The sequence below is a fragment of the Oncorhynchus mykiss genome, chromosome 10 (genome assembly GCF_013265735.2).
Source record: "Oncorhynchus mykiss isolate Arlee chromosome 10, USDA_OmykA_1.1, whole genome shotgun sequence".
NCBI lineage: Eukaryota > Metazoa > Chordata > Actinopteri > Salmoniformes > Salmonidae > Oncorhynchus > Oncorhynchus mykiss.
In genome coordinates, this window is record NC_048574.1 from 33,630,484 (window position 1) to 33,654,352 (window position 23,869).

Genomic DNA, 23,869 nt, shown 5'->3' on the forward strand with positions numbered 1-23,869 from the left:
GCAAACACACCTCTCGTTCTGATTGGTCCATTGGGTTGGCGCTGTACTAGTCGGCTGAAGGTGAAATAGGTCCAACTTTGCGAACAAACCTCCGTTGCAGTTCAACATTATGTCATCAAGTGGACTTTTAACCATGCGTTCTCAAATTTGCAAGCGTTTGGTAAGTGGGGGTGACCAAAATCAATGTGGGCACTTCAAACGGGAAGCATTCCTTCTCATTTTTATCGGCCGCATGCACATGCTAGCTATTGTTGTTTTGACAGCCGGTTACGATAGAAAAGGCCTGCCTTGTAAACTTCGCTATCTATCTGATATAGTTAACTAGCCACAGCAATCCCTGTAATGTGTTAGCTTGCTATATATTGTTAGTTGACTCCTAGAAATATATTGCTCTATCTACACCTCAATAATAGCAGTAGTAGCTAATCAGATTGCTAGCTGGGTGAATGTGGCATAACGTTGTCGTCCCCCCTCACACACTGACCGTTACAAAACAGTACCTAGCTGCTAATAGGTATATCCCTCCTCTGCCCTTGCAGGCTCACAAGTACCTGTCAAGGACATATTCAACTCGCCCTTATTTAAATGTGAGTAAGTGACTGAAATGTTTTGGAACATAATTTACCCTTTTCAGGATCTTTGCAGCTAACTTGACACATTGAACTGACTGAGTGAAAGTGAGAATGTAGTAAGCTACTCAAGGGTTTTTGCCAAACTTTGATGGGTCATTTCAGGAAGTGGTCATCGTCAGTGCCGTCCGCACCCCGATGGGGTCCTTCAGAGGGAGCCTGGCAGCCGTACCGGCCACCAAACTGGGCTCCATCGCCATCAAAGGAGCCATTGAGAAAGCAGGTATGGATGTGATATGAAGACTTTACGTAATTCCATTCATTCACAGTAAAATGATTGACAATTAGATGCATGTTTTGACACCGCAGTAGTGCTGAGCGATTAGTGCTTTTTGAGGTCGATTTGATTGTTAAAAAATAATAATGGTTTTTGGTTTTGATATATTTTTTTTAAAGATATGCATTATGTAGGTTGTGTGCTGTGACACATACTAAAATGGTTAACAAAAGTCCATTGATGGTAGTGACTGCCCATTATTGCTTGTTGCTTGCTAGCCCTCATTATTGCTTATTGCTTGCTAGCCCTCATTTATTCACATTACTTTAATACAATATTTAGGTTGTGTATATTACATTTGTTTTGTTTGATGACTTTATTATTTAATTCCAAGTCATCTTCTCATCTCTATAGAGTTGCTGTCTGACAAAATCACAATTTTAGTTCTTAAAAGTAAATAATGCATACTTTTATCACTGCTGAATACCAATTATCAATCACTTAGATCATGTATTTTCTGGTAGAGATACCTTGCGAAGCAACTGCTCTCTATCCCTTAATCGCACATTCTTCTGTCTCTTTTACGTAGCAGGTGTAAAAGTAACATAGACCGGATAAGTAGTTGTACAATAGATTATGGTCATTGTCGTTAATTGTCAAGTTTTCTGCACAAAAGTATTGTAGAATATCAAATCAAATTTATTTATATAGCCCTTCGTACATCAGCTGATATCTCAAAGTGCTGTACAGAAACCCAGCCTAAAACCCCAAACAGCAAGCAATGCAGGGGTAGAAGCACGGTGGCTAGGAAAAACTCACTAGAAAGGCCAAAACCTAGAAAGAGACCTAGAGAGGAACCAGACTATGAGGGGTGGCCAGTCCTCTTCTGGCTGTGCCGGGTGGAGATTATAACAGAACATGGCCAAGATGTTCAAATGTTCATAAATGACCAGCATGGTCAAATAATAATAATCACAGGCAGAACAGTTGAAACTGGAGCAGCAGCACGGCCAGGTGAACTGGGGACAGCAAGGAGTCATCATGCCCGGTAGTCCCGAGGCATGGTCCTAGGGCTCAGGTCCTCTGAGAGAGAGAAAGAGAGATTTAGAGAGAGCATACTTAAATTCACACAGGACACCGGATAAGACAGGAGAAGTACTCCAGATATAACAAACTGACCCTAGACCCCCGACACATAAACTACTGCAGCATAAATACTGGAGGCTGAGACAGGAGGGGTCAGGAGACACAATATTAGCCTGTTGGAAACTACAACTCCCTACTACATCGCATATTTCGGGCTTGATCTGATTTATTTCTCTTACTATTGTAAAATACATTGTGTCCATAAAATGTATATAGTATGTATAAGCTGGAGGTAGAAGCCTAAGTGTTGTCCGTTTACTCCAAATAGGGGAGGGGCGGTAGGGTTGGTGGAAAATGATATATTTTAAATGTATCTATCCTATCTACAGTGCATTCGGAGAGTAGTCAGACCCCTTGACTTTTTCCTTATTTTGTTACTTTACAGCCTTATTCTAAAATGGATTCAATAGTTTTTCACTCAATCTACACACAATACCCCATAATGACAAAGCAAAAAAAAAATGTTTAGAAACCTTTGCGCCGTTCATCTTTCCCTCGATCCTGACTAGTCTCCCAGTTCCTGCCGCTGAACAACATCCCCACAGCCTGATGCTGCCACCACCGTGCTTCATTGGAGGGATGGTGCCAGGTTTCCTCCAGACGTGACGCTTGGCATTCAGGCAATAGAGTTAAATCTTGGTTTCATCAGATAGAGAATCTTGTTTCTCATGGTCTGAGAGTCCTTTAGGTGCCTTTTGGCAAACTCCAAGCGGGATGTCATGTGCCTTTTACTGAGGATTGCTTCTGTCTGGCCACTCTACCATAAAAGCCTGATTGGTCAAGGGGTCTGAGTACTTCCCAAATGAACTGTATAGTGTGTGTGTGCCTCTGGGATAAAGTCTATCATGCTGGCTGCACAGAGTCTGATGTGTGTGTATATACACTACTGTTCAAAAGTTTTGGGTCACTTAGAAATGTCCTTGCTTTTGAAAGAAAATCACTTATTTTTGTCCATTAAAATAACATCAAATTGATCAAAAATACTGTGTAGACATTGTTAATAAAAAAAAAATTCATGGAATATCTACGTAGTCTTATAGGCCCATTAGGCCCATTATCAGCAACCATCACTCCTGTGTTCCAATGGCACGTTGTGTTAGCTAATCCAAGTTTATCATTTTAAAAGGCTAACTGATCATTAGAAAACCCTTTTGCAATTATGTTAGCACAGCTGAAAATTGTTGTTCTGATTAAAGAACCAATAACACTAACCTTTAGACTAGTTGAGTATCTGTAGCATCACATTTTATTAGTCATGTGAAATGCTTACGAGCCCCTAACCAACAATGCAGTATAAAAAATAAATACGAATAAGAAATAAAAGTAACAAGTAATTAAAGAGCAGCAGGTAAATAACAATAGCGAGACTATACGGGTGGTACCGGGTCAATGTGCGGGTGCACTGATTAGTTGTCATTATATGTACATGTGGGTAGAGTTATTAAAGCTTTATCTTGGCCAGGTCGCAGTTGTAAATGAAAACTTGTTCTCAACTAGCTTACCTGGTTAAATAAAGGTTAAATAATATTTTTATTTTATTTTTTAAAGTGACTATGCTGATAACAGCAGAGTAGCAGTGGTGTTAAAGAGTGGGGCAATGCAAATAGTCTGGGTAGCCATTTGATTAGGTGTTCAGCAGTCTTATGGCTTGTGGGTAGAAGCTGTTTAGAAGCCTCTTGGACATAGATTTGGTGCTCCGGTTCTGCTTGCCGTGCGATAGCAGAGAAAACAGTCTATGACTAGGGTGGCTGGAGTCTTTGACAATTTTTAGGGCCTTCCTCTGACACCGCCTGGTATAGAGGTCCTGGATGGCAGGGAGCTTGGCCCCAGTGATGTACTGAGGCAGAGCAGTTGCCATACCAGGTTCAGCTGTAGAACCTTTTGCGGATCTGAGGACCCATGCCAAATCTTTTCAGTCTCCTGAGGGGGAATAGGTTTTGTCGTCTCCTCTTCACGACTGTCTTGGTGTGGTTGGACCATGTTTAGTTTGTTGGTGATGTGGACATTAAGGAACTTAAAGCTCTCAACCTGCTCCACTGCAGCCCCGTCGACGATAATGTGGGCGTGCTCGGTCCTCTTTTTCCTGTAGTCCACAATCATCTCCTTTGTCTTGATCACGTTGAGGGGGAGGTTGTTGTCCTGGCACCACACGGCCAGGTCTCTGGCCTCCCTATAGCCTGTCTTGTCGGTGATCAGGCCAACCACTGTTGTCATCTGCAAATGTAATGATAGTGTTGGAGTCGTGCCTGGCCGTGCAGTCATGAGTGAACAGGGAGTACAGGAGGGGACTAAGCACGCACCCCTGAGGGGCCCCAGTTTTGAGGATCAGCGTGGCGGCTGCGCTGTTACCTACCCTTACCACCTGGGGGCGGCCTGTCAGGAAGTCCAGGATCCAGTTGCAGAGGGAGGTGTTTAGTCCCAGGGTCCTTAGCTTATTGATGAGCTTTGAGGGCACTATGGTGTTGAACGATGAGCTGTAGTCAATGAATAGCATTCTCACTTAGGTGTTCCTTTTGTCCAGGTGGGAAAGGGCAGTGTGGAGTACAATAGAGATTGCATCATCTGTGGATCTGTTGGGGCAGTATGCAAATTGGAGTGGGTCTAGGGTTTCTGGGATAATGGTGTTGATGTGAGCCATGACCATCCTTTCAAAGCACTTCATGGCTATGAATGTTTACCTGTTCAAAGGTCTTACTCACATCGACACAGTCTTCCGGAACTGCTGGTGCTCTCATGCATGTTCCAGTGCATTTTACCTCGACGCGAGCATAGAAGTAGTTTTGCTCGTCTGGTAGGCTTGTGTCACTGGGGAGCTCTCGCTTTGCTTGTTTGATGGTTTGTCGGCGGGCATAGAGGGATTTCTTATAAGCTTCCGGGTTAGAGTCCCGCTCCTTGAAAGCGGCAGCTCTAGCCTTTAGCTCAGTGTGGATGCTCCCTGTAATCCATAGCTTCTGGTTGGGGTATGAACGTACGCTCACTGTGGGGACGACGTCATCGATGCACTTATTGATGAAGTCCATGACCTGATGTGGTGTCCTCCTCAATGCCATCGGAGGAATCCCGGAACATATTCCAGTCTGTGCTAGCAAAATAGTCCTGTAGTTTAGCATCTTCTTTATTTGTCCACTTTTTTTTTATTGATCTAGTCAGTGGTGCTTCCTGCTTTTGTTTTTGCTTGTAAGCAGGAATCAGTAGGATTGAATTATGGTCAGATTTGTGTTAGGAGAATTATGTTCTCATGTTCATTAACCAATTAAATTAAACTACTCAGTCTGCTATATCAGTATTTGTAGGATACTGATAGAAATGAAAGCAGACAGAGGCCCAGCCTACTATAGTCAAACGTTTATTAACGGAACGTTCTGGCGTACACAGTACAAAGACGTTAATTTTATAGTGACACACATACTTCCACACAAAACATTAGGTATCCGACGCCCACACTGTCCTGCTACCCAGCCGACAGAGATTAGGGGAGTCAGGGAGAATAACTTATTTCCGCCCTCCCCCAAGATAGGGAGACCCTGGGAAGTTCTCAGTGCCCCAGTAAAGGTCGACCCCGAATCTTGCTCAGACAGTCTGTTATCACGATACTAGGCATATTGTCTCCAAAACATTAATTCTGACCAAAAACTACACTCCCGGATATATAATTCTACTGACTAAACCCACACACAGCATTAAAATAATCCAATGATTCTAATCAATTTCATACAATCATATGGTTTCAGAGTTATGGTTTCCGAGTGTAATATTCTAATCATTTATTAAAACATATCCCATTAACAATTTGCCAAGTGGAGGGAGAGTTTTGTGTGTGAAGGTGGTCCAGAGTTTAAAAAAAAAAAAAAATCCTCTGGTGGCACATTTTAACATGCTTTACCAAAGAAATTTGGTAAAACAGATTTAAGTTTCCCTGCGTTAAAGTCCCCGGCTACTAGGAGTGCCGCCTCAGGGTAGAGGTTTTCTTGTTTGCTTATGGCGGAATACAGCTTATTCAATGCTGTCTTTGTGCCAGCCTCTGACTGTGGTGGTATGTAAACTGCTATGAAAAATACAGATAAACTCTCTCGGTAGGTAGTGTGGTTTACAGCTTATCATGAGATACCCTACCTCAGGCGAGCAATAGCGCAAGACTTCCTTAGATATCGTGCACCAGCTGTTTACAAAAGTACATAGCCCGCCGCCCCTTGTCTTACCAGACGCCGCTGTTCTATCCTGCCGGTACAGCGTATAACCAGCCAGCTGTGTGTTGATAGTGTCCTCTTTCAACCACGACTCCATGAAGGATAAGATATTACAGTTTTGAATGTCCCGTTGGTAGTTTAATCTTGCGTGTAGGTAATCTATTTTATTCTCCAAAGATTGCCCTTTTGCTAGCAGAATGGAAGGAAGTGGGGGTTTATTGGATCGCCTTCAAATCAGCATTAGTGGGTTCGATTACAGGCTCAAAATGGCCAGAATCAGACCTTTCTTCTGAAACTCGTCAGTCTGTTCTCGTTCTGAAAGATTAAGGCTATTCCATGCGAGAAATTGCCAAGAACCTGAAGATCTCGTGCAACGCAGTGTACTACTCCCTTCACAGCGCAAACCGGCTCTAACCAGAATAGAAAGAGGAGTGGGAGGCCCCGGTGCACAACTGAGCAAGAGGACAAGTACATTAGTGTCTAGTTTGAGAAACAGACGCCTCCCAAGTCCTCAACTGGCAGCTTCATTAAATAGTACCTGCAAAACACCAGTCTGAACATCAACAGTGAAGAGGCGAATCCGGGATGCTGGCCTTCCAGGCAGAGTTGCAAAGAAAAAGCCATATCTCAGACTGGCCAATAAAAAGAAAAGATTAAGATGGGCAAAAGAGCACACACTGGACAGAGGATCTCTGCCTATAAGGTCAGCATCCCTGAGTCCCCTCTTCATTGTTGACGTTGAGACTGGTGTTTTGCGTGTACTATTTAATGAAACTGCCAGATGAGGACTTGGGAGGCGTCTGTTTCTCAAACTAGACACACTAATGTACTTGTCGTCTTGCTCAATTGTTGCACCGGGGCCTCCCACTCTTTCTATTCTGGTTAGGGCCAGTTTGCGCTGTTCTGTGAAGGGAGTAGTACACAGAGTTGTATGAGATCTTCAGTTTCCTGGCAATTTCTCGCTTGGAATAGCCTTCATTTCTCAGAACAAGAATATACTGACAAGTTTCAGAATATTTGTTTTTTTTTTCTGTCCATTTTGATCCTGTAATCGAACCCACAAATGCTGACGCTTCAGATACTCAACTTGCCTAAAGAAGGCCAGTTTTAGTGCTTCTTCAATCAGAACAACAGTTTTCAGCTGTGCTAACATAATTGCAAAAGGGTTTTCTAATGATCAATCGTCCTTTTAAAAATGCTAAACTTAGATTAGCTAACACAACGTACCATTGGAACACAGGAGTGATGGTTGGTGATAATGGGCTTCTGTACGCCTATGTAGATATTCTATTAAAAATCAGCTGTTTCCAGCTACAATAGTCATTTACAACATTGAGAATGTCTACACTGTATTTCTGATCAATTTTATGTTATTTTAATTGACAATTTTTTTTTTTTTTTCTTTAAAAAACAAGGACATGTCTACGTGACCCCCAAACTTTTGAATGGTAGTATATATGACACTCACATGATTTATCTCTAGAGAAACTTCTCAATGTGCGCATTGAGCTCACAAAAAAACGAACAAACATGGAATTCAAATAATTGAACTGACTTAATCGCTAGGCAGTATACAGCACAGTTAGGCTAGTAAAATATTGTACATTTCATCTGAAAGGAGGTGTCAACTGCACAGTCAATTTGTTTTATCTGTAAGGGTATGTATATTGTGTGATGGTGGCCAGGTATTCCAGTTGAGGAGGTGAAGGAGGTCTACATGGGAAATGTACTGCAGGCTGGGGAAGGACAGGCCCCTACAAGACAGGCCCTTCTTGGTGCAGGTATGTTTAGAAACACACACATATATATATATATACACACACACACACAAACACCACATTATCAGGTGTGCTAATCGACTGCTACTTACCCCCCCCAGGGCTGTCCCTCTCCACTCCAGCAACAACAATCAACAAAGTCTGTGCCTCTGGAATGAAGTCTATCATGCTGGCTGCCCAGAGTCTGATGTGTGGACACCAGGTACAGTAACATAACAGCTCACTGTGTTACCATACCATGACTTGACACCAGACTTAGCTGCTATTACCCCTGCTCTGATCATCTGCAATATCACTGTGTTACTCAGTTTGCCAAAACATTATGGTAGGTATGCCCATATGAGGTCATGGAAGAACACTGGATTTTACTACATAGAGAAGAATAAAACCCTAGTGGCATTGCACTCACAGAATACAGATGTGCGGTGAAGGTCATTGTGACCTAAATATAACCATGTCATTAATCTTTATCTAATAAGCCCATTATTTTTCGATGGAAAGGGTTGCATCATGTAACATAGGAATAATCTCCTAAAAAGTGTTCAGGTTTTTGCAGAGAAACAAATCTGGTTGCTTTCATTTTTGTTTCTCCCACTAACTCTGACTGTGTCAGGATGTGATGGTGGCAGGCGGTATGGAGAGTATGTCCAATGTCCCCTATGTGATGACTAGGGACACTCCATCCTACGGAGGCGTGAGGATGGAGGACCTCATCGTAAAGGACGGCCTCACTGACGTCTACAACAAATTCCACATGGTATTTTATCACTGTATTAAATATTTAAATAGAGCAAATGTTCTCTATAGGAGTGTATGTGTTGGTGGTGTTGCTGGCCGCTGTCCGGACATTATTATTTCCATTAATTTGGAGACAGAGTAAGCAATGGTTAGTAGTTGAGTTCTTGACTTTTGAAGAGGATATAATGTGTTTTAATGGAATTTAATGTGTAGGGAAACTGTGCAGAAAACACAGCCAAGAACAGCCAGATCAGCAGGGAGGAGCAGGATGCCTATGCCATCAGCTCATACAGCCGCAGCAAAGCAGCATATGAATCAGGAGTGCTTGCGAAAGAGATTGTCCCCGTTAGCATCCCCCAGAGAGGTAAAGGATGGTATCCTATAACATATAACCTCAATAACTAATGTGTAACTAAATAAACTAAACCAAACCATGTTACCTAATGTGTAACTAAATAAACTAAACCATGATACCATGTTTATCCATAGGTGTATTATCAGTGGTCAGATGCATGTAGCTGACACAATGTTGTTCCTCTGCAGGCAAGCCTGATGTGGTAGTGTCAGAGGATGAGGAGTGGAGGCGTGTGGACTTCAGCAAAGTCCCCAAACTAAGAGCGGTGTTCCAGAAGGAGAATGGTAAGCACCCTAGTCCAAGTTGATAGGCCTCTGAACTGGTGTCTGCTGCATGTTTGCTTATATATTACTGAGTAGGAGGGCATCTGAGCTTACAGAAAGCCAAAAATAGATGTCTGTTTTTTCAACTCTTGGTTCGATATCCTTTTTTCATGGTAGCCCAAGATAATCCATGATAATGGGCATAAAGAAAACGTCTTCAGAAGTAAAACTACTGTGAACGGTGTTTGCATAAGGACCGAGACAGACTCAAACATTCACTGATGTGCTTGAGACAAACCTCTGTGTGCAGATTAAGTTGATTCTGATTGGTGATTTGGATTCCAGGCACGGTTACTGCAGCCAATGCCAGCACGCTGAACGACGGGGCCGCCGCTCTGGTTCTCATGACGGTCGACGCAGCAAAGAGACTCGGCGTCACCCCATTGGCCAGGATCGTCTGTAAGACACCACCCCCCACGTGGCCCAGTACCAGACTGTAGTTACATGATGCTATGGCACATAGTGTCTTTGTAGAGATAACAATCTAGGGGGATTCCCAGGAACATCATGAACTTTCACCTTAAACCTCTTAGAGCTACCCCCTACTTTTTTCAATTTCCGCCTGAAGACATACCCAAATCTAACTGCCTGTAGCTCAGGCACAGAACCAAGGATATGCATATTCTTGGTACCATTTGAAAGAAAACACTCTGAAGTTTGTGTAAATGTGAATTGAATGTAGGAGAATATAACACAATAGATCTGGTTTAGATAATACAATGAAAAAAAAACATACGTTTTTTATTTTTATTGTTGTATCATCATCTTTAAAATGAACAAGATAAAACAAACATTCAGATAGGATGATGGGGACAATTTCAGTGAAAAACATAAGAGGGCAATAGTACTTGTGCAAAGTTTCAGAATGATAACTTCCAAAATGAGTGTGCTACATGACATTTATCATGAAGTCACCCAGGTGTCCCACACAAGTAGTCCAAATGTGGCCAAATTGGTGAATTTATAAATTTTGAATTGAATAACTATATACAAAATACCAAAATGGTATTCTAACCCCCCCCCCCCCCCCCCCCCCCCCCCAAAAAAGAAGAAAACAAAAAACATTTACAAAATAACACTTTCAATATTTGGAAGACCCTCAGTCCTCTACAATATTGTGCTGATGCCAGGTGCCATAGCACATCCATGCCTGCAGAAATACATTTGGGCAGATGAACACCACTTGTGGCAGGAGCTGGATGAACCAGCTTGAGTGGGGGATGAACACATTGGCACTGGGGGCTCCCATTCGGAATTCAGTGTCACTGTGAAAGAAAATGTTCAGTTAGAATAGTTTCACATATGAGCCCTGTATGAACAGGTATAATAAACAGATATGTATGGAGTACAGGGAACATAAGGTTGAATATATTATTATAGACCTGCTAGATCTACAGTCTCATATTATGACATTTCACCTAGATCTACTGTCTCATAATATAATAGACAGACCAGCTAGATCTGTCTTTATTATATTACAACAGACCAGCTGTATATACTGTCTCCATTTCACTTTGGCCATTGTTGTGGGCCTGCCCTCCCCCCAACAGCCTCAAATAGGCTATTTAATTTCACAAATAATATTTTATATTATTAATTTCAAACAACGGCATTAGCATGAGGAGAACTTACCAGTCCAAAACGATGTCCTCTCTGTTCAAAAAATATTCCTCCATTTGGGAATCGCTAAATGAATCGTCCTCCAACAATCTGTCTAACTTTCTCGATCAATTTCTTCTAAAATTGTGTGTACATCTGTATATCTAAGATGTAGCTTTCCCTGACTTAGTCGCCATACTGATTGATATATAAACAGTTGGAGATGCGCTTTACCAAAACAATTCTGTGCGTAACATGCGTGGCTCCTTCCGGTATGAATCTTTAATGGCGAATGAACTGCTTTACACCGGAGTTTACTACATGGGTTGGTCTTCCAACACATAAACATTACATATTGCCATTTACCTCAGCTCATTGGCTATCTACCCAGCTAGATTTCAAGACGATCAGTGGTCATTGGGTTAAAATACAGTCAATCAACGAAACAGCGGGCAATTCATTGTGCGGGCATTCATTGTGTAACAATGAGCATTAGGATTGCAAACAGAGGAAGATTGTCAAAGGTAAACAATTTATTTTATTGCAGTTTGTGATTTTGTTACGCCTGTGCTGGTTGAAATAGTTGTTTTTTACGGGGCTCTATCCTCAGATAATCGCATCATATTCTTTCGCAGTAAATCCTTTTTTAAATCTGACAACGCAGTTGGATTAGCAAGATTGTAGGCTTTCGAAACATGTGAGACACTTGTATTTTCATGAATGTTTAATATGACTATTTATGTAGCGAGAGAGGTTAACGGTGCAATATGCAGAAATCGCTCTGGTTGATAAAATTCTAATAGTTCACCTGATTTCATTTTGTGATAAAACAAACAAGTTTAGTGTAGAGAATCATTGTGCCATCAAAACCGCAGTGAAATATATTTTCATTAACCAAAAATGTTGTACAATGCATTCGGCAAGTATTCAGACCCATTGACTTTCTCCACATTTTGTTACATTAGACTTATTCTAAAATGTATCAATAATTTTTTTCCCTCATCAATCTACACACAATAACCCATAATGACAAAGCAAAAACAGGTTTTTAGAAATGTTTGCAAATGTATTAAAAATAAAAAAAACATGTACCTTATTTACAAAATTATTCAGACCCTTTTCTATGACACTGGACGTTGAGCTTAGGTGCATGCTGTTTAAATTGATCATCCTTGAGATTTCAACAACTTGATTGGAGTCCACCTGTGGTAAATTAAATTGATTGGACATGATTTGGAAAGGCACACACCGTCTTTATAAGGTCCCACATTTGACATTGCATGTCAGAGCAGACACCTAGCGATTAGGGAAGGAATTGTCTGTAGAGCTCCGAGACAGGATTGTGTCGAGGCACAGATCTGTGAAAGGCTACCAAAACATTTCAGCATCATTGAAGGTCCCCAAGAACACAGTGGCCTCATCATTCTTAAATGGAAGAACTTTAAACAACCAAGACTCTTCCTAGAGCTGGCCCCCAGCCAAACTGCGCAATAGAGGGAGAAGGGCCTTGGTCAGGGAGGTGACCAAGAACCCGTTGGTCACTCTTGACACAGCTCCAGAGTTCCTCTGTGGAGATGGAAGAACCTTCCAGAAGGATAACCATCTCTGCAGCGCTCCACAAATCAGGCCTTTATGGTAGAGTGGCCACACGGAAGCAACTCTCAGTAAAAGGCACATGACAGCCTGCTTGCGTTTTGCCAAAAGACTCCTAAAGGACTCAGACCATGAGAAACAAGATTCTTTGGTCTGATGAAACTAAGATTGATCTCTTTGGCCTGAATGCCAAGTGTAACGTTCGGAGGAAACCTGGCACCATCCCTACGGTGAAGCATGGTGGTGGCAGCGTCATGCTGTGGTGATGTTTTTCAGTGGCAGGGACTGGGAGACTAGTCAGGATCGAGGGAAAGCTGAATGGAGCAAAGTACAGAGATCCTTGATGACAACCTGCTCAGGATCTCAGACGGGGGTGAAGGTTCACCTTCCAAAAGGACAACGACCTTAAGCACCCAGCCAAGACAACGCAGGAGTGACTTCGGGACAAGTCACTGAATGTCCTTGAGTGGCCCAGCCAGAGCCTGGACTATCATCTCTGGAGAGACCTGAAAATGGCTGTGCAGCGATGCTCCCCATCCAACCTGACAGAGCTTGACAGAGCATGAGAGGATCTGCAGATAAGAATGAGAGAAACTCCCCAAATACCAGGGTGTGTCAAGCTTGTAGCGTCATACCCAAGAAAAATTGAGGCTGTAATTGCTGCCAAACGTGCTTCAGCAAAGTACTGAGTAAAGGGTCTGAATACTTAAAAATTATGGGGTATTGTGTGTAAATTGAGGGGAAACAGCAATTTCATCCATTTTAGATTAAGGATGTAAAGTAACAATGTGGATAAAGTGAAGGGGTCTGAATACTTTCCGAATGCTATAAGGTCAAAGATGAAAGTAAACTTCTTTTTTTTCTTTTTAAATGACACTAAAAGGGAACATTGTTACATCCAATGCCTGTTTGCCTGATACTGATGCCACGTAAGTGCCTCTACACGCGTATACACTCTGTTTCGGGGAGGACTGTGGAGGGGTCTTGGATGGTTGAGGGGCAGCTCTCAGGGGAGCTTTGATGGTTGCTGGCCTGGGGGTTGGGAGCTTAGGCCGGTGGCTGAGAGGTCGCTGGTTCGGGTTGTTAGGGTTCGTTCCTTACGTCCTTCTTTGTCAATCATTGGTGAAATTAGCATTATTATTATTATCTTTAATTAAATAATTCCAAAACCTTTATTAATGCAATTGCAGACAGAAGTTGACAAACAGGAACACGCATGCATGTTTCTGAGTAATTTCTGCATCAAACAAAAGGTCTCAAGTTGTTTTATAAAACCGAAGTCCCGCGTTAGTGTTGTCACTGACTACGTCATTACATTTTTACTCCTGAGACCAAAACCCTGCATCCACAGCTGTACAAACATAGAGTTTCAGTGTTTATCTAAAAGCTAGGCAATAATTGTCCCCTCCCCAAAGTTTGATTTATTGTGGAACGTCTGAGTAGTCTCTTATCGCCCACACTCCCCTGCAGAGTTCTGTCTCAGTCACACATTTCTAAGATGGGTTTTCTTTATAAAAGAGAGAAAGAAAGAGCAAACAACTTGGTCCACAGTTGTTTGCTCTTTCTTTCTCTCATAAAGAAGACCCATCTTAGAAATGTGTGACTGAGACAACTCTGCAGGGGAGTGTGGAAGATAAGAGACTACTCAGACGTTCCACAATAAATCAATTTTATATCTATCTATCTATCTATCTATCTATCTATAGTCTAGGACCCTATAAATGTAAGGAGGGAGGGGTCTGATAACACCTCCCCTTCTATTAATATAACATAAGCATAATCAATTATTCTAATACATCAAACATTTGTACAGCCCCAAATCATGACCGCTAGGTGAATCCTGACAGGGTCCCCGATTTGACTTGGTGGGAGATCTGTCCATGTGCTCTTGGGCGGGGTGCTTGACCCTGGTTGCTCCTGTGGGTAGTTCTGGATGGGAGTGTATGCTAGATGACCGACTAATGTAAATGTTGAGTGACTTCATTGCACTGTTTATTTATTTATTTTTAAATCAATAAATTAAAGCATAGAAATGGCGCACATAGAACAGATCTACCGCTTCTTAGACTTGCTTTCAATGAGTGGCAGATCACATTTCAATGTGAATTTGGTCCGGTCGCCCAAAAAGTTACATATTGCAGCTTTTAATAACACATTAAAAATCTGCTATTCATTTTACAATTCAGGTTAAAGTGATACGTTTTATAAAGAGCAGTATTTCCCCTTTATGCATTTAGCCACTGCGCACTGCCGCTGCTAAATTGTGGCCGCCACTGTGGGATGGTTAAAATGTTTTCAGTGTAAACTTACACAATTAAAACCAGATATAAATTATGTAGGAAAGATAATAGCAATATATTTTTTTGGGGGGGATGTTCTTATAAACATAAATTAAAAACTAGCCAGTAAAGGAGAATGTAAAATTCAAAAAATGGCATGGCATGGGGCCTCCCAATTTTTATTTTATGTTTTGAGTCACTCCAGTAGTCTAAGAACAAGGCATGCCATGGCAAAATGTGTATAATTCCAGGAAATTTGCAAACAACTAAATGTTTTCTTTCCTGCCAAGAGGGCCTCTAAAACCGTGCCATTGGCCATACCCACTACCATGCCCCCCCCCAAATGTCAATCACATACCAGTAATTTTTAGAATGCCGCGTGATGCTGCTAATCAGTTGTTACCGCAGCTAGCTGGTCCAGCTGTTGTCTCTACAACGTCCTGTATTACGATTGAGTCTCATTAGCGATGTTGACCACAATAGCAAAAACATTAGTAATATAAAACTTCTTCACGTATCTGAAACGTGTGTTTTTTGGATTATGATCAAGTTGCAAAGTTATGGCTTAAATATTACATGTTGCTCATTTAAATAAAATGTCTTCATTTTCCAGCTTTTGCAGATGCAGCTACCGCTCCCATTGATTTCCCCATCGCTCCTGCCTTTGCTGTACCAAAGGTGAGTCTGAGTGTTAATGGGAAATCTCTAAATGTTTAAACTCCCTATTCATCTCCAGCACTACCCCCAATATCAACATATGTGAAAATACAGCATTTTTATGTTTTGTAGTACAAATACATTTTTACCCAGTCGTAGGCAATGCCTACTCATCATTGGTTGAAGTCACATGATGCATACCTGATGATGCCATTGGAAAATTGTATCTTCCTTTATCTTTTTGACTACAAAACATAGAAACATGCCGTTTTCTCATACAGTATGTTAATGTTGGGGGTAGTGCTGGAGAACTATATAAATTAAATTTGTATTTTATTTTTTATGTCCCTTTAACAAAATGACTGCTGTAGTGGTTGTTTCAAGTGTCTTGTGGGTCTCATCACTGTACCTTTTTAGATAATATGGGTTATCAGAGATCGGGACAGTAACATGACTCATGAATATAGCTTCTCACGGTGAAAAAAGCATCTGTCTTTGTTAAATTTAATTGAATGACAGCACATATTTGCTGTAAATGATCACGTATTCTCAGTCAACCTCTGTAAAATAAGTGTGAAATTTAAATAAATAAATGTACATTTTTATGGTCCTCAGGTCCTGGCAGCTGCAGGGCTAAAGAAGGAGGACATTGCCATGTGGGAGATCAACGAAGCCTTCAGTGTTGTGGTTCTGGCCAACGTGAAGATGTTGGACATCGACCCCAGCAAAGTCAATGTCAATGGAGGAGCTGTCTCCCTGGGACACCCTATTGGGTAAGCAGCATTGCCAGAGAGTGCTATGCCAAAAAAATCCTGATGATGAACAAATAAAAGCCTGATAGTAAGGGAGGGAAAAGCCAAATCTTTGTGATGCTTACTTTCTGTCATTCTGTCAACCTCTCAGGATGTCGGGGGCGAGAATCGTGGGACACATGGTACATGCTCTGAAGTCTGGCCAGTATGGCCTGGCTGGGATCTGCAATGGTGGTGGTGGAGCCTCCTCTATCATCATCCAGAAGTTATAGGAATCTTTTCTCTTCCCCTTAAAGGTTATTAACAGACAAGCATATAAACTGCCTGAACTGAGCTGTTAAAACACTTTTGGATGTACTTGTCATGTTTTAGACTATGCCTTATCACTCTCGATAATATGTCTGAAATGAACAACCTCCAGTCTGGCAGCCTTACTGGTCACCTCACGTACTGAGCTAATATTATAACTCCCATGTTTAAGTCACTCCTGTTGAATGTTTGTTGCAAGAGGCAATTTTATATTTAACTTTTCGACTGTAAAGATTAATAAATAGTTTATGAAAAAAGAGCCTTCTATCTTTGGTTTCTTGTCTTCATTGTTATACATAACCGATCCTTACTGTAAATGTGTAGCCACTAAACAATGACCGTTTTGGTTGAAAGAGCTTTTCATGATAAGATGAATCGTGTCAAAACATAGCGGTTTATATCATATGTCATGGTAATATGATTTACAATTAGATGCACACATTTTCTGAGGCCAACCCAAGAACACTTGGAGAGATGTCCAGGCAGAAATGACAGAGCTGCCTCAACTTGAAAAACATCCCCTGAACCGATTGAGAACATTCTTCAATGGCATATGCTCCTTATAGGAAGTGTCACGTAAGTGGATACATGTTTATGTTTTAAATACATGTTTATGTTTTTGAATAAGACAAAAAATGGTTGTCTGTCTGCCTATAATAGTCAGAGGCCTTGGCCACAGATTAAAGTACAGTGCTTTCGGGAAGTATTCAGACCCCTTCACTTTTTCCCACACTGTTACATTACAGCCTTCTTCTAAAATGGATAAAACATGTTCCCCTCAATCTACACACAATACCCTATAATGGCAAAGCAAAAAGAGGTTTACACATTTTTGCAAATGTATTAAATATAAAAAACGATCGCATTTACATAAGTATTCAGACCCTTTACTCAGTACTTTGTTGATTCACCTTTGGCAGCGATTTCAGCCTTGATTCTTCTTGGGGATGACGCTACAATCTTAGCACACCTGTATTTTGGGAGTTTCTCCCATTTTTTGCAGATCCTCTCAAGCTCTGTCAGGTTGGATGTAGAACATCACTGCACAGTTATGTTCTAGGCTGGGCCTCTCAAGGACATTCAGAGACTTGTCCCGAAGCCACGCATGCGTTGTCTTGTGCGTAGGGTTGTCCTGTTGGAAGGTGAACCGTTGCCCCAGTCTGAGGTCCTGAGCGCTCTGCAGCTGATTGGTGGAGTGCTGCAGAGATGGTTGTCCTTCTGGAAGGTTTTCCCATCTCCACAGAGGAGCTCTGACAGTCACCATCGGGTTCTTGGTCACCTCCCTCCCTTCTCTCCCGATTGCTCAGTTTAACTGGGTGGCCAGCTCCAGGAAGAGTCTTGGTTCCAAACGTCTTCCATTTAAGAATGATAGGGGCCACTGTGTTCTTGGAGACATTCAATGCTGCAGGAAGTTTTTGGTACCCTGCCCCAGATCTGTGCTTTTACACAATCCTCTCTCTGTGCTTTATTGATAATTCCTTTGACCTCAGGGCTTGGTTTTTGTTCTGACATGCACTGTCAACTGTGGGACATTATATAGACAGGTGTGTGCCTTTCCAAATCATGTTCAATTCAATCGAATTTACCACAGGGGGACTCCCAAGTTGTAGAAACATCTCAAGGATGATCAATGGTGTCCAAGATGGCGTAGCAGTCGGACGTGTGTTTGTCTTGTCCTGTGTTAATTAGTCTGTAAATAGTATTTTAGTTGTTTTTGTATATATTTTAATCTCACTTTCCATCTATGAACTAAATATTACTTCCTGCAACCCGCCTCAACCAATGTGATACGGATGTGCTTTTTTAATATACCTTAACTGGAAACTCCATCAGAAGCTAGCCAGCAAACTAGCTACTAGTCATTGTTTGCCACTACTAGTGGTCTTCACCTTTTAGCTTGGACACTAGCCAGCTTTAGCTCGGACAATTACCTGCCAGTCTGCACAGCATGATATCTACTCAGAGCATATCAGACTGCTTTTCTCCACCACATCACCGGATTCCTGCCGCAAGCTCTGGACCATTACACCGGATCATTGCAGCTAGCTAGCTGCAACCGAGTGGCTACTGTTGGCTAACGCCTCGGTCCCGAAGCAAGCACCAGTTAGCCTTCAGCTCTCCCGGCCGGCCGACGGAGTATACCAGCAAATTCTTGGGCTACAATACCTCTTTTGCCACCTTTTATTGTTGGCACGGAGCCCCGCCGATCCATCATGACTGGTCTGCAGATGTAATTGTCCAATGCGGTTTCAACAGGCCTTTCTGTTGCGATGTCGCCGAAGACCCATCTGCTAGCCCCGGCCCACTAGCTTTCTGAACGTCGTGACTCCCGCTCGCCCATTACAGTAGCGACTACCGACTTTTATTTCACTGCAGTCCTGCTCAACATGCCCACCCCCCACGCATGCGGAGACCTCACCTGGCTTAACTGGTACCTCCAGAGACGTAACCTCTCTTCGTCACTCAATGCCTAGGTTTACCTCCACTGTACTCACATCCTACCATACCCTTGTCTGTACATTATGCCCTGAATCTATTCTACCACGCCCAGAAATCTGCTCCCTTTATTCTGTTCCCAACGCGCTAGACAACCAGTTCTTAACCCAGGCCCTGTAGCCCCCAGTTCTACACCTATTCCCCAGTCGCTCTCATTTGTTGACTTCTGTAACCGTAAAAGCCTTGGTTTCATGCATGTTAACATCAAAAGCTTCCTCCCTATGTTTTATTCACTGCTTTAGCACACTCCACCAACCCTGATGTCCTAGCCTTGTCTGAATCCTGGCTTAGGAAGGCCACCAAAAATGCTGAAATTTCCATCCCTAACTACAACATTTTCCGTCAAGATAGAACTGCCAAAGGGGGCGGTGTTGCAATCCACTGCAGAGAGAGCCTGCAGAGTTGTCTCTTACTATCCAGGTCTGTGCCCAAACAGTTCGAGCTTCTACTTTTAAAAACCTTTCCAGAAATAAGTCTCTCACTGTTGCCGCTTGTTATAGACCCCCCTCAGCCCCCAGCTGTGCCCTGGACACCATATGTGAATTGATTGCCCCCCATCTAGGGGGAGTTTGTACTGTTAGGTGACCTAAACTAGGACATGCTTAACACCCTGGCCATCCTACAATCTAAGCTAAATGCCCTCAATCTCACACAAATTATCAAGGAACCTACCAAGTACAACCCTAAATCCGTAAACATGGGCTCCCTCATAGATATAATCCTGACCAACTTGCCCTCCAAATACACCTCTGCTGTCTTCAATAATTTCCTGCGTCCGTAATGGGTCTGCGGTCAAACAACCACCCCTCATCACTGTCAAATGCTCCCTAAAATACTTCAGCGAGGATGGCTTTCTAAAGGACCAGGCCCGGGTATCCTAGAAGGATATTGACCTCATGGTTCTTTAAAAGTGCTTTCCTCACCATCTTAAATAAGCATGCCCCATTCAAAAAAGGTTGAACTAAGAACAGATGTAGCCCCTGGTTGACTCCTGACTTGACTGCCCTTGACCAGCACAAAAACATCCTGTGGTGTACTGCATTAGCATTGAATAGCCCTTGCGATATGCAACTTTTCAGGGAAGTGAGGAATCAGTATTCACAGACGGTTAGGAAAGCAAAGGCTAGCTTTTTCAAACAGAAATGTTCATCCTTTAGCACTAATTCCAGGTGTCTTTTATACTGATAACAAGTTCAAACAGGTGCCATTAATACAGGTAACGAGTGGAGGACAGAGGAGCCTCTTAAAGAAGAAGTTACAGGTCTGTGAGAGCCAGAAATCTTGCTTGTTTGTAGGTGACCAAATACTTATTTTCCACCATAATTTGCAAATAAATTCATTAACAATCTCTCATTTTGTCTGTCATAGTGTACCTATTATGAAAATTACAGGCCTCATCTTTTTAAGTGGGAGAACTTGCACAATTGGTGGCTGACTAAATACTTTTTTGCCCCACTATCTTTATTATAAATATTTCTTGTTATCCGAATACAACCTAATAGAAATCAATACATGCATTTAAACTGACTTTTCTAGGCCTACATCAGAATCATAACTCTTCTTATCAGGATTTTCTTTACAATCTTCAAAGAAACAGTCTAACATCAAAACAAGAAACAACCTAAAATCTCTAAACATCAAAAATGGTCTCATCTAACATAGGTTCCTCGTATGTGAAGGATCCGGATTCATTTACTAGGTCTGGGGCCATGTATTCATCATTCCACTTGTCAGAGCTTGGAATTGGTCCGTACCTCACCATCTGTTTTGTCATCGATTTCTCCAGAGTCCTGTAAATGAGTCCTCGTAAGCACAGAATCAGACAACAGCTGCACAAAACTAACACTGCCACACAGGTGAAGGTAGCCCACAATAGTGATCATGACATTTTTTCATTTTCCAAACATACTGTCAACTCAATTAGTCAGAAGTATCCACCCCAGAGTTTCCTGCCAACACTTGAGCTAGGGTGGTTAAACCAGCCAGGGCTTTGGTCACTGATCCACCCGGAGCACGCAGACCCCTCCTTTTTCTGCCAATAACATATCTAATGCGATTCTATTCTGCCAAGCCATCAGGCTGGTCGCTTCGGTCTGTTCTGCCAATCCTTTTATTGCATCTCTGATATAATTGATGAAGCGCTGTTGATTTATAATAAATATAATTGATCCAGTCCACATTCTTATTGAGAGTGGACCACCAGAAAATACCTGACCACAATCCTGCTAGGATCTGATTTCTTGCTTTGAACTTGTCTGGTACCCCCCGTGGATCCCCAATGTTATCAATATATACTCTCTCGTCAAAAGACCCAGGTTTGGCCAACTCCATGTCATGGTGTTGAATGAGTGTGAAAGGCATTCCCAAATGCACGAGAGCGCATCGGCCTGTCCAATCTGTAGGTAAATTTGTCCATAACATCATTCCCCCACACAACCACCATGTCAGCCCTGGGCCACATTATCTACTGAAATCCCCAGAGCTCAACCAGCCTGTCAGATCACTCATAGTCTCATCAGTAGTAACATTCTCTGTCCTATTGCAGGTACTAACTTCCCCTACGTATTTCCCATAAGTACTGGACCGGGCCAAACAGTAATAGTCTCCCCCTGCCACTGAAGGGAGGAAGCCTAGATTTAAGGGGAACCTGTGGGTATAAATAGTGCAAATCAGTGCAACTGTCATTATCTGGCTTTCCTGCTTTCAAGAACAGCTTTACCATACAGGCCATTCCCCTAGGTGAATTAATTCCATTGAGTGGAAAAGGGATGGTTGTTAACTGAGGTTTAGCTGTGGCACAGGCATAGCATTCTTCTTTGGCTACTGATCTGGCCGTATATTGAATCCATTCTAACCAGAGGTTGGAATCCCTTAACCCAGTCTCCACCTCAATCACTTCCTTAAAGTTTTTTGTCTGAACTATTTACACCGGTCCTTGGCCCTGGATGATTACACTAGGAATACCCGTTGTGTTAGGGAGACTGATTGAACTCTGGCTGACCATAGTACCCTTAACAGCTCTTACCTCTGCCACCTGGAATGGTGCCATAGTATCGGTTGAAAATTGATCAAAACCAATCTTTACAGTTTTAATGGTAATTCTTACCTTTATACAATACCTCCCCTGCTCAGGAACACAATCAGAAACTCCCACCTTTACTAAACTCCATCTGTTCCATATTGAGTGTGTGGGTTTACATAGCCACCCCTCTGTGTGAGCTATGACTTGATTCCATGAATTACACAGTGATTTACACAAATACCTTCCCTAGAGACCCATTGTTCTAGACTGCCAAGGAGTGAAGGACCCCAGTTGGTCTACATAGAACTCAACTGAGATATCCTTCCCCAACTCCACTCTCACTTCCTTACTAGCCAGTTTCAGTGACCTCTTGAGATGCTTTGGTAATATCAATTTCCCCTAGTCTACCATATGAGTCCAGTTACCCTCTTTGGCCTTCTCGGGGGGTTCATGGTGTATCAGGAATATGGCTCCCACAATCAGACAACTCAAGACGGCCAGCACACCTGTTAAGCCCCACCCTCTCCCAGAAAACATATCACCAGCCAGAGGCCAAGCCATACTTTCACTTCTATGAACGCTCACAGCGGGGAAAGGTCGGGTATAAGGGAATCTTCAGTAGAGAGTTAACCTCCGAACCCTGTTGGTTATGGTTCTGCTCCTACCCCTTTGATTGTTCGACAGTGTCAGTGTGTCTTACCCTCTTACAATGTGTGATATGCACCCAGGTAGCTCGTTCAGTTATCCTCACCGCGAAGGCAGTCACCAGGAGTACTTGGTATGGCCCCTCCCACCGTGGCTGTTTCCAGTCTTTTTTTTTGAGTGATTGGATCCAGACCCAGTCTCCCGGTTGAATCTTGTGTGCAACCTCCTTCTGTAGTTATCCTGTTGGGCATAGAACCTTTGACATACGGGTTTGGTTAATGAACAACCTCATGTGTTCCACCATACTGCTTTCTACTTCTTCATCTGCTTGCTCCAATCGTCCTAATTGGATCATTCTATAGGGTCTACCAAAAACCTTCTCAAATGGAGACAGTCCCTCCCTATCAGGGGTTATCCTAATAGTCATTAACACTATGGGCAAGCATTTTACCCAGTTCATTCCGGTACTTACGTGTGTTTTCCTTAATCTATTCTTTACCGATTGATTCATGCGCTCGATAAGGCCCACGCTCTGCGGATGATAAGAACAGTGTTTCTTCGTATTTATATTCAATTTCTGACCTATACAGTCTGTGTGAATTCACGGTCATACCTAGAGAATGCCAGAACAGTGTCAATTACCTGATTAGAAAAATGGGACCCGTTGTGGCTATAAATAGTTTTTGGCTGTCCAAATCGCGGGATAATCTCCTGACATAATGCTCTAGCCTCTGCATCTGCTGAGGATGTAAGAAACGCCTCTATCCATTTAGTGTATTTATCAATAATTGTTAAACACCACTTCTTACTTTCGCTTTTAGTTAATTCAATGAAGTCCATTTCCAACTGTTGGAATGGGTACTTAGCCGCAGGGTATTCACCCTGTAGTGCCCTCACTTTACCTTGGTGATTACTCTGTGCCCATATAGCACAACGTGAACAAAAGTTTTTAAAATAGTTATTCCATATGCTACGAAGTGTTGTCTACTTAAACCTATCATACCCCCTGTTGATACATGGCTATGCCCATGTAACAATATAGCAACATATTTAAATAGTGACTTAGGTAAAATAGGTAGTTCCCCTTGTGTCAGATTCCTCCTTTATCAACGGCTCCCATTTTGACCCATCTAGCAATTTCCTT

General features: G+C 42.3%; 1 protein-coding gene across 1 annotated transcript; it reads left to right on the plus strand.

Moving 5' to 3' along the window:
* Positions 1 to 16,829, plus strand: acat1 (acetyl-CoA acetyltransferase 1). Its single transcript, XM_021618132.2, has 12 exons — positions 1 to 160; positions 540 to 587; positions 735 to 852; positions 7,865 to 7,960; positions 8,059 to 8,159; positions 8,571 to 8,714; positions 8,909 to 9,059; positions 9,239 to 9,334; positions 9,659 to 9,772; positions 15,458 to 15,522; positions 16,117 to 16,274; positions 16,405 to 16,829. The coding sequence occupies exons 1-12, from the start codon at positions 110 to 112 to the stop codon at positions 16,523 to 16,525; spliced, it is 1,263 nt and encodes a 420-aa protein (XP_021473807.2). The 5' UTR covers positions 1 to 109; the 3' UTR covers positions 16,526 to 16,829.
* Positions 16,830 to 23,869: the final 7,040 nt, after the last annotated feature.

Bases quoted from the DNA above. Each gene is read 5' to 3' on its own strand.
- acat1 (XM_021618132.2), top strand. From the start codon at position 110: ATGTCATCAAGTGGACTTTTAACCATGCGTTCTCAAATTTGCAAGCGT. The intron at 853-7,864 runs GTATGGATGTGA...GATGGTGGCCAG, and splicing joins AGGAGCCATTGAGAAAGCAG to GTATTCCAGTTGAGGAGGTG. The intron at 16,275-16,404 runs GTAAGCAGCATT...TCAACCTCTCAG, and splicing joins TCCCTGGGACACCCTATTGG to GATGTCGGGGGCGAGAATCG.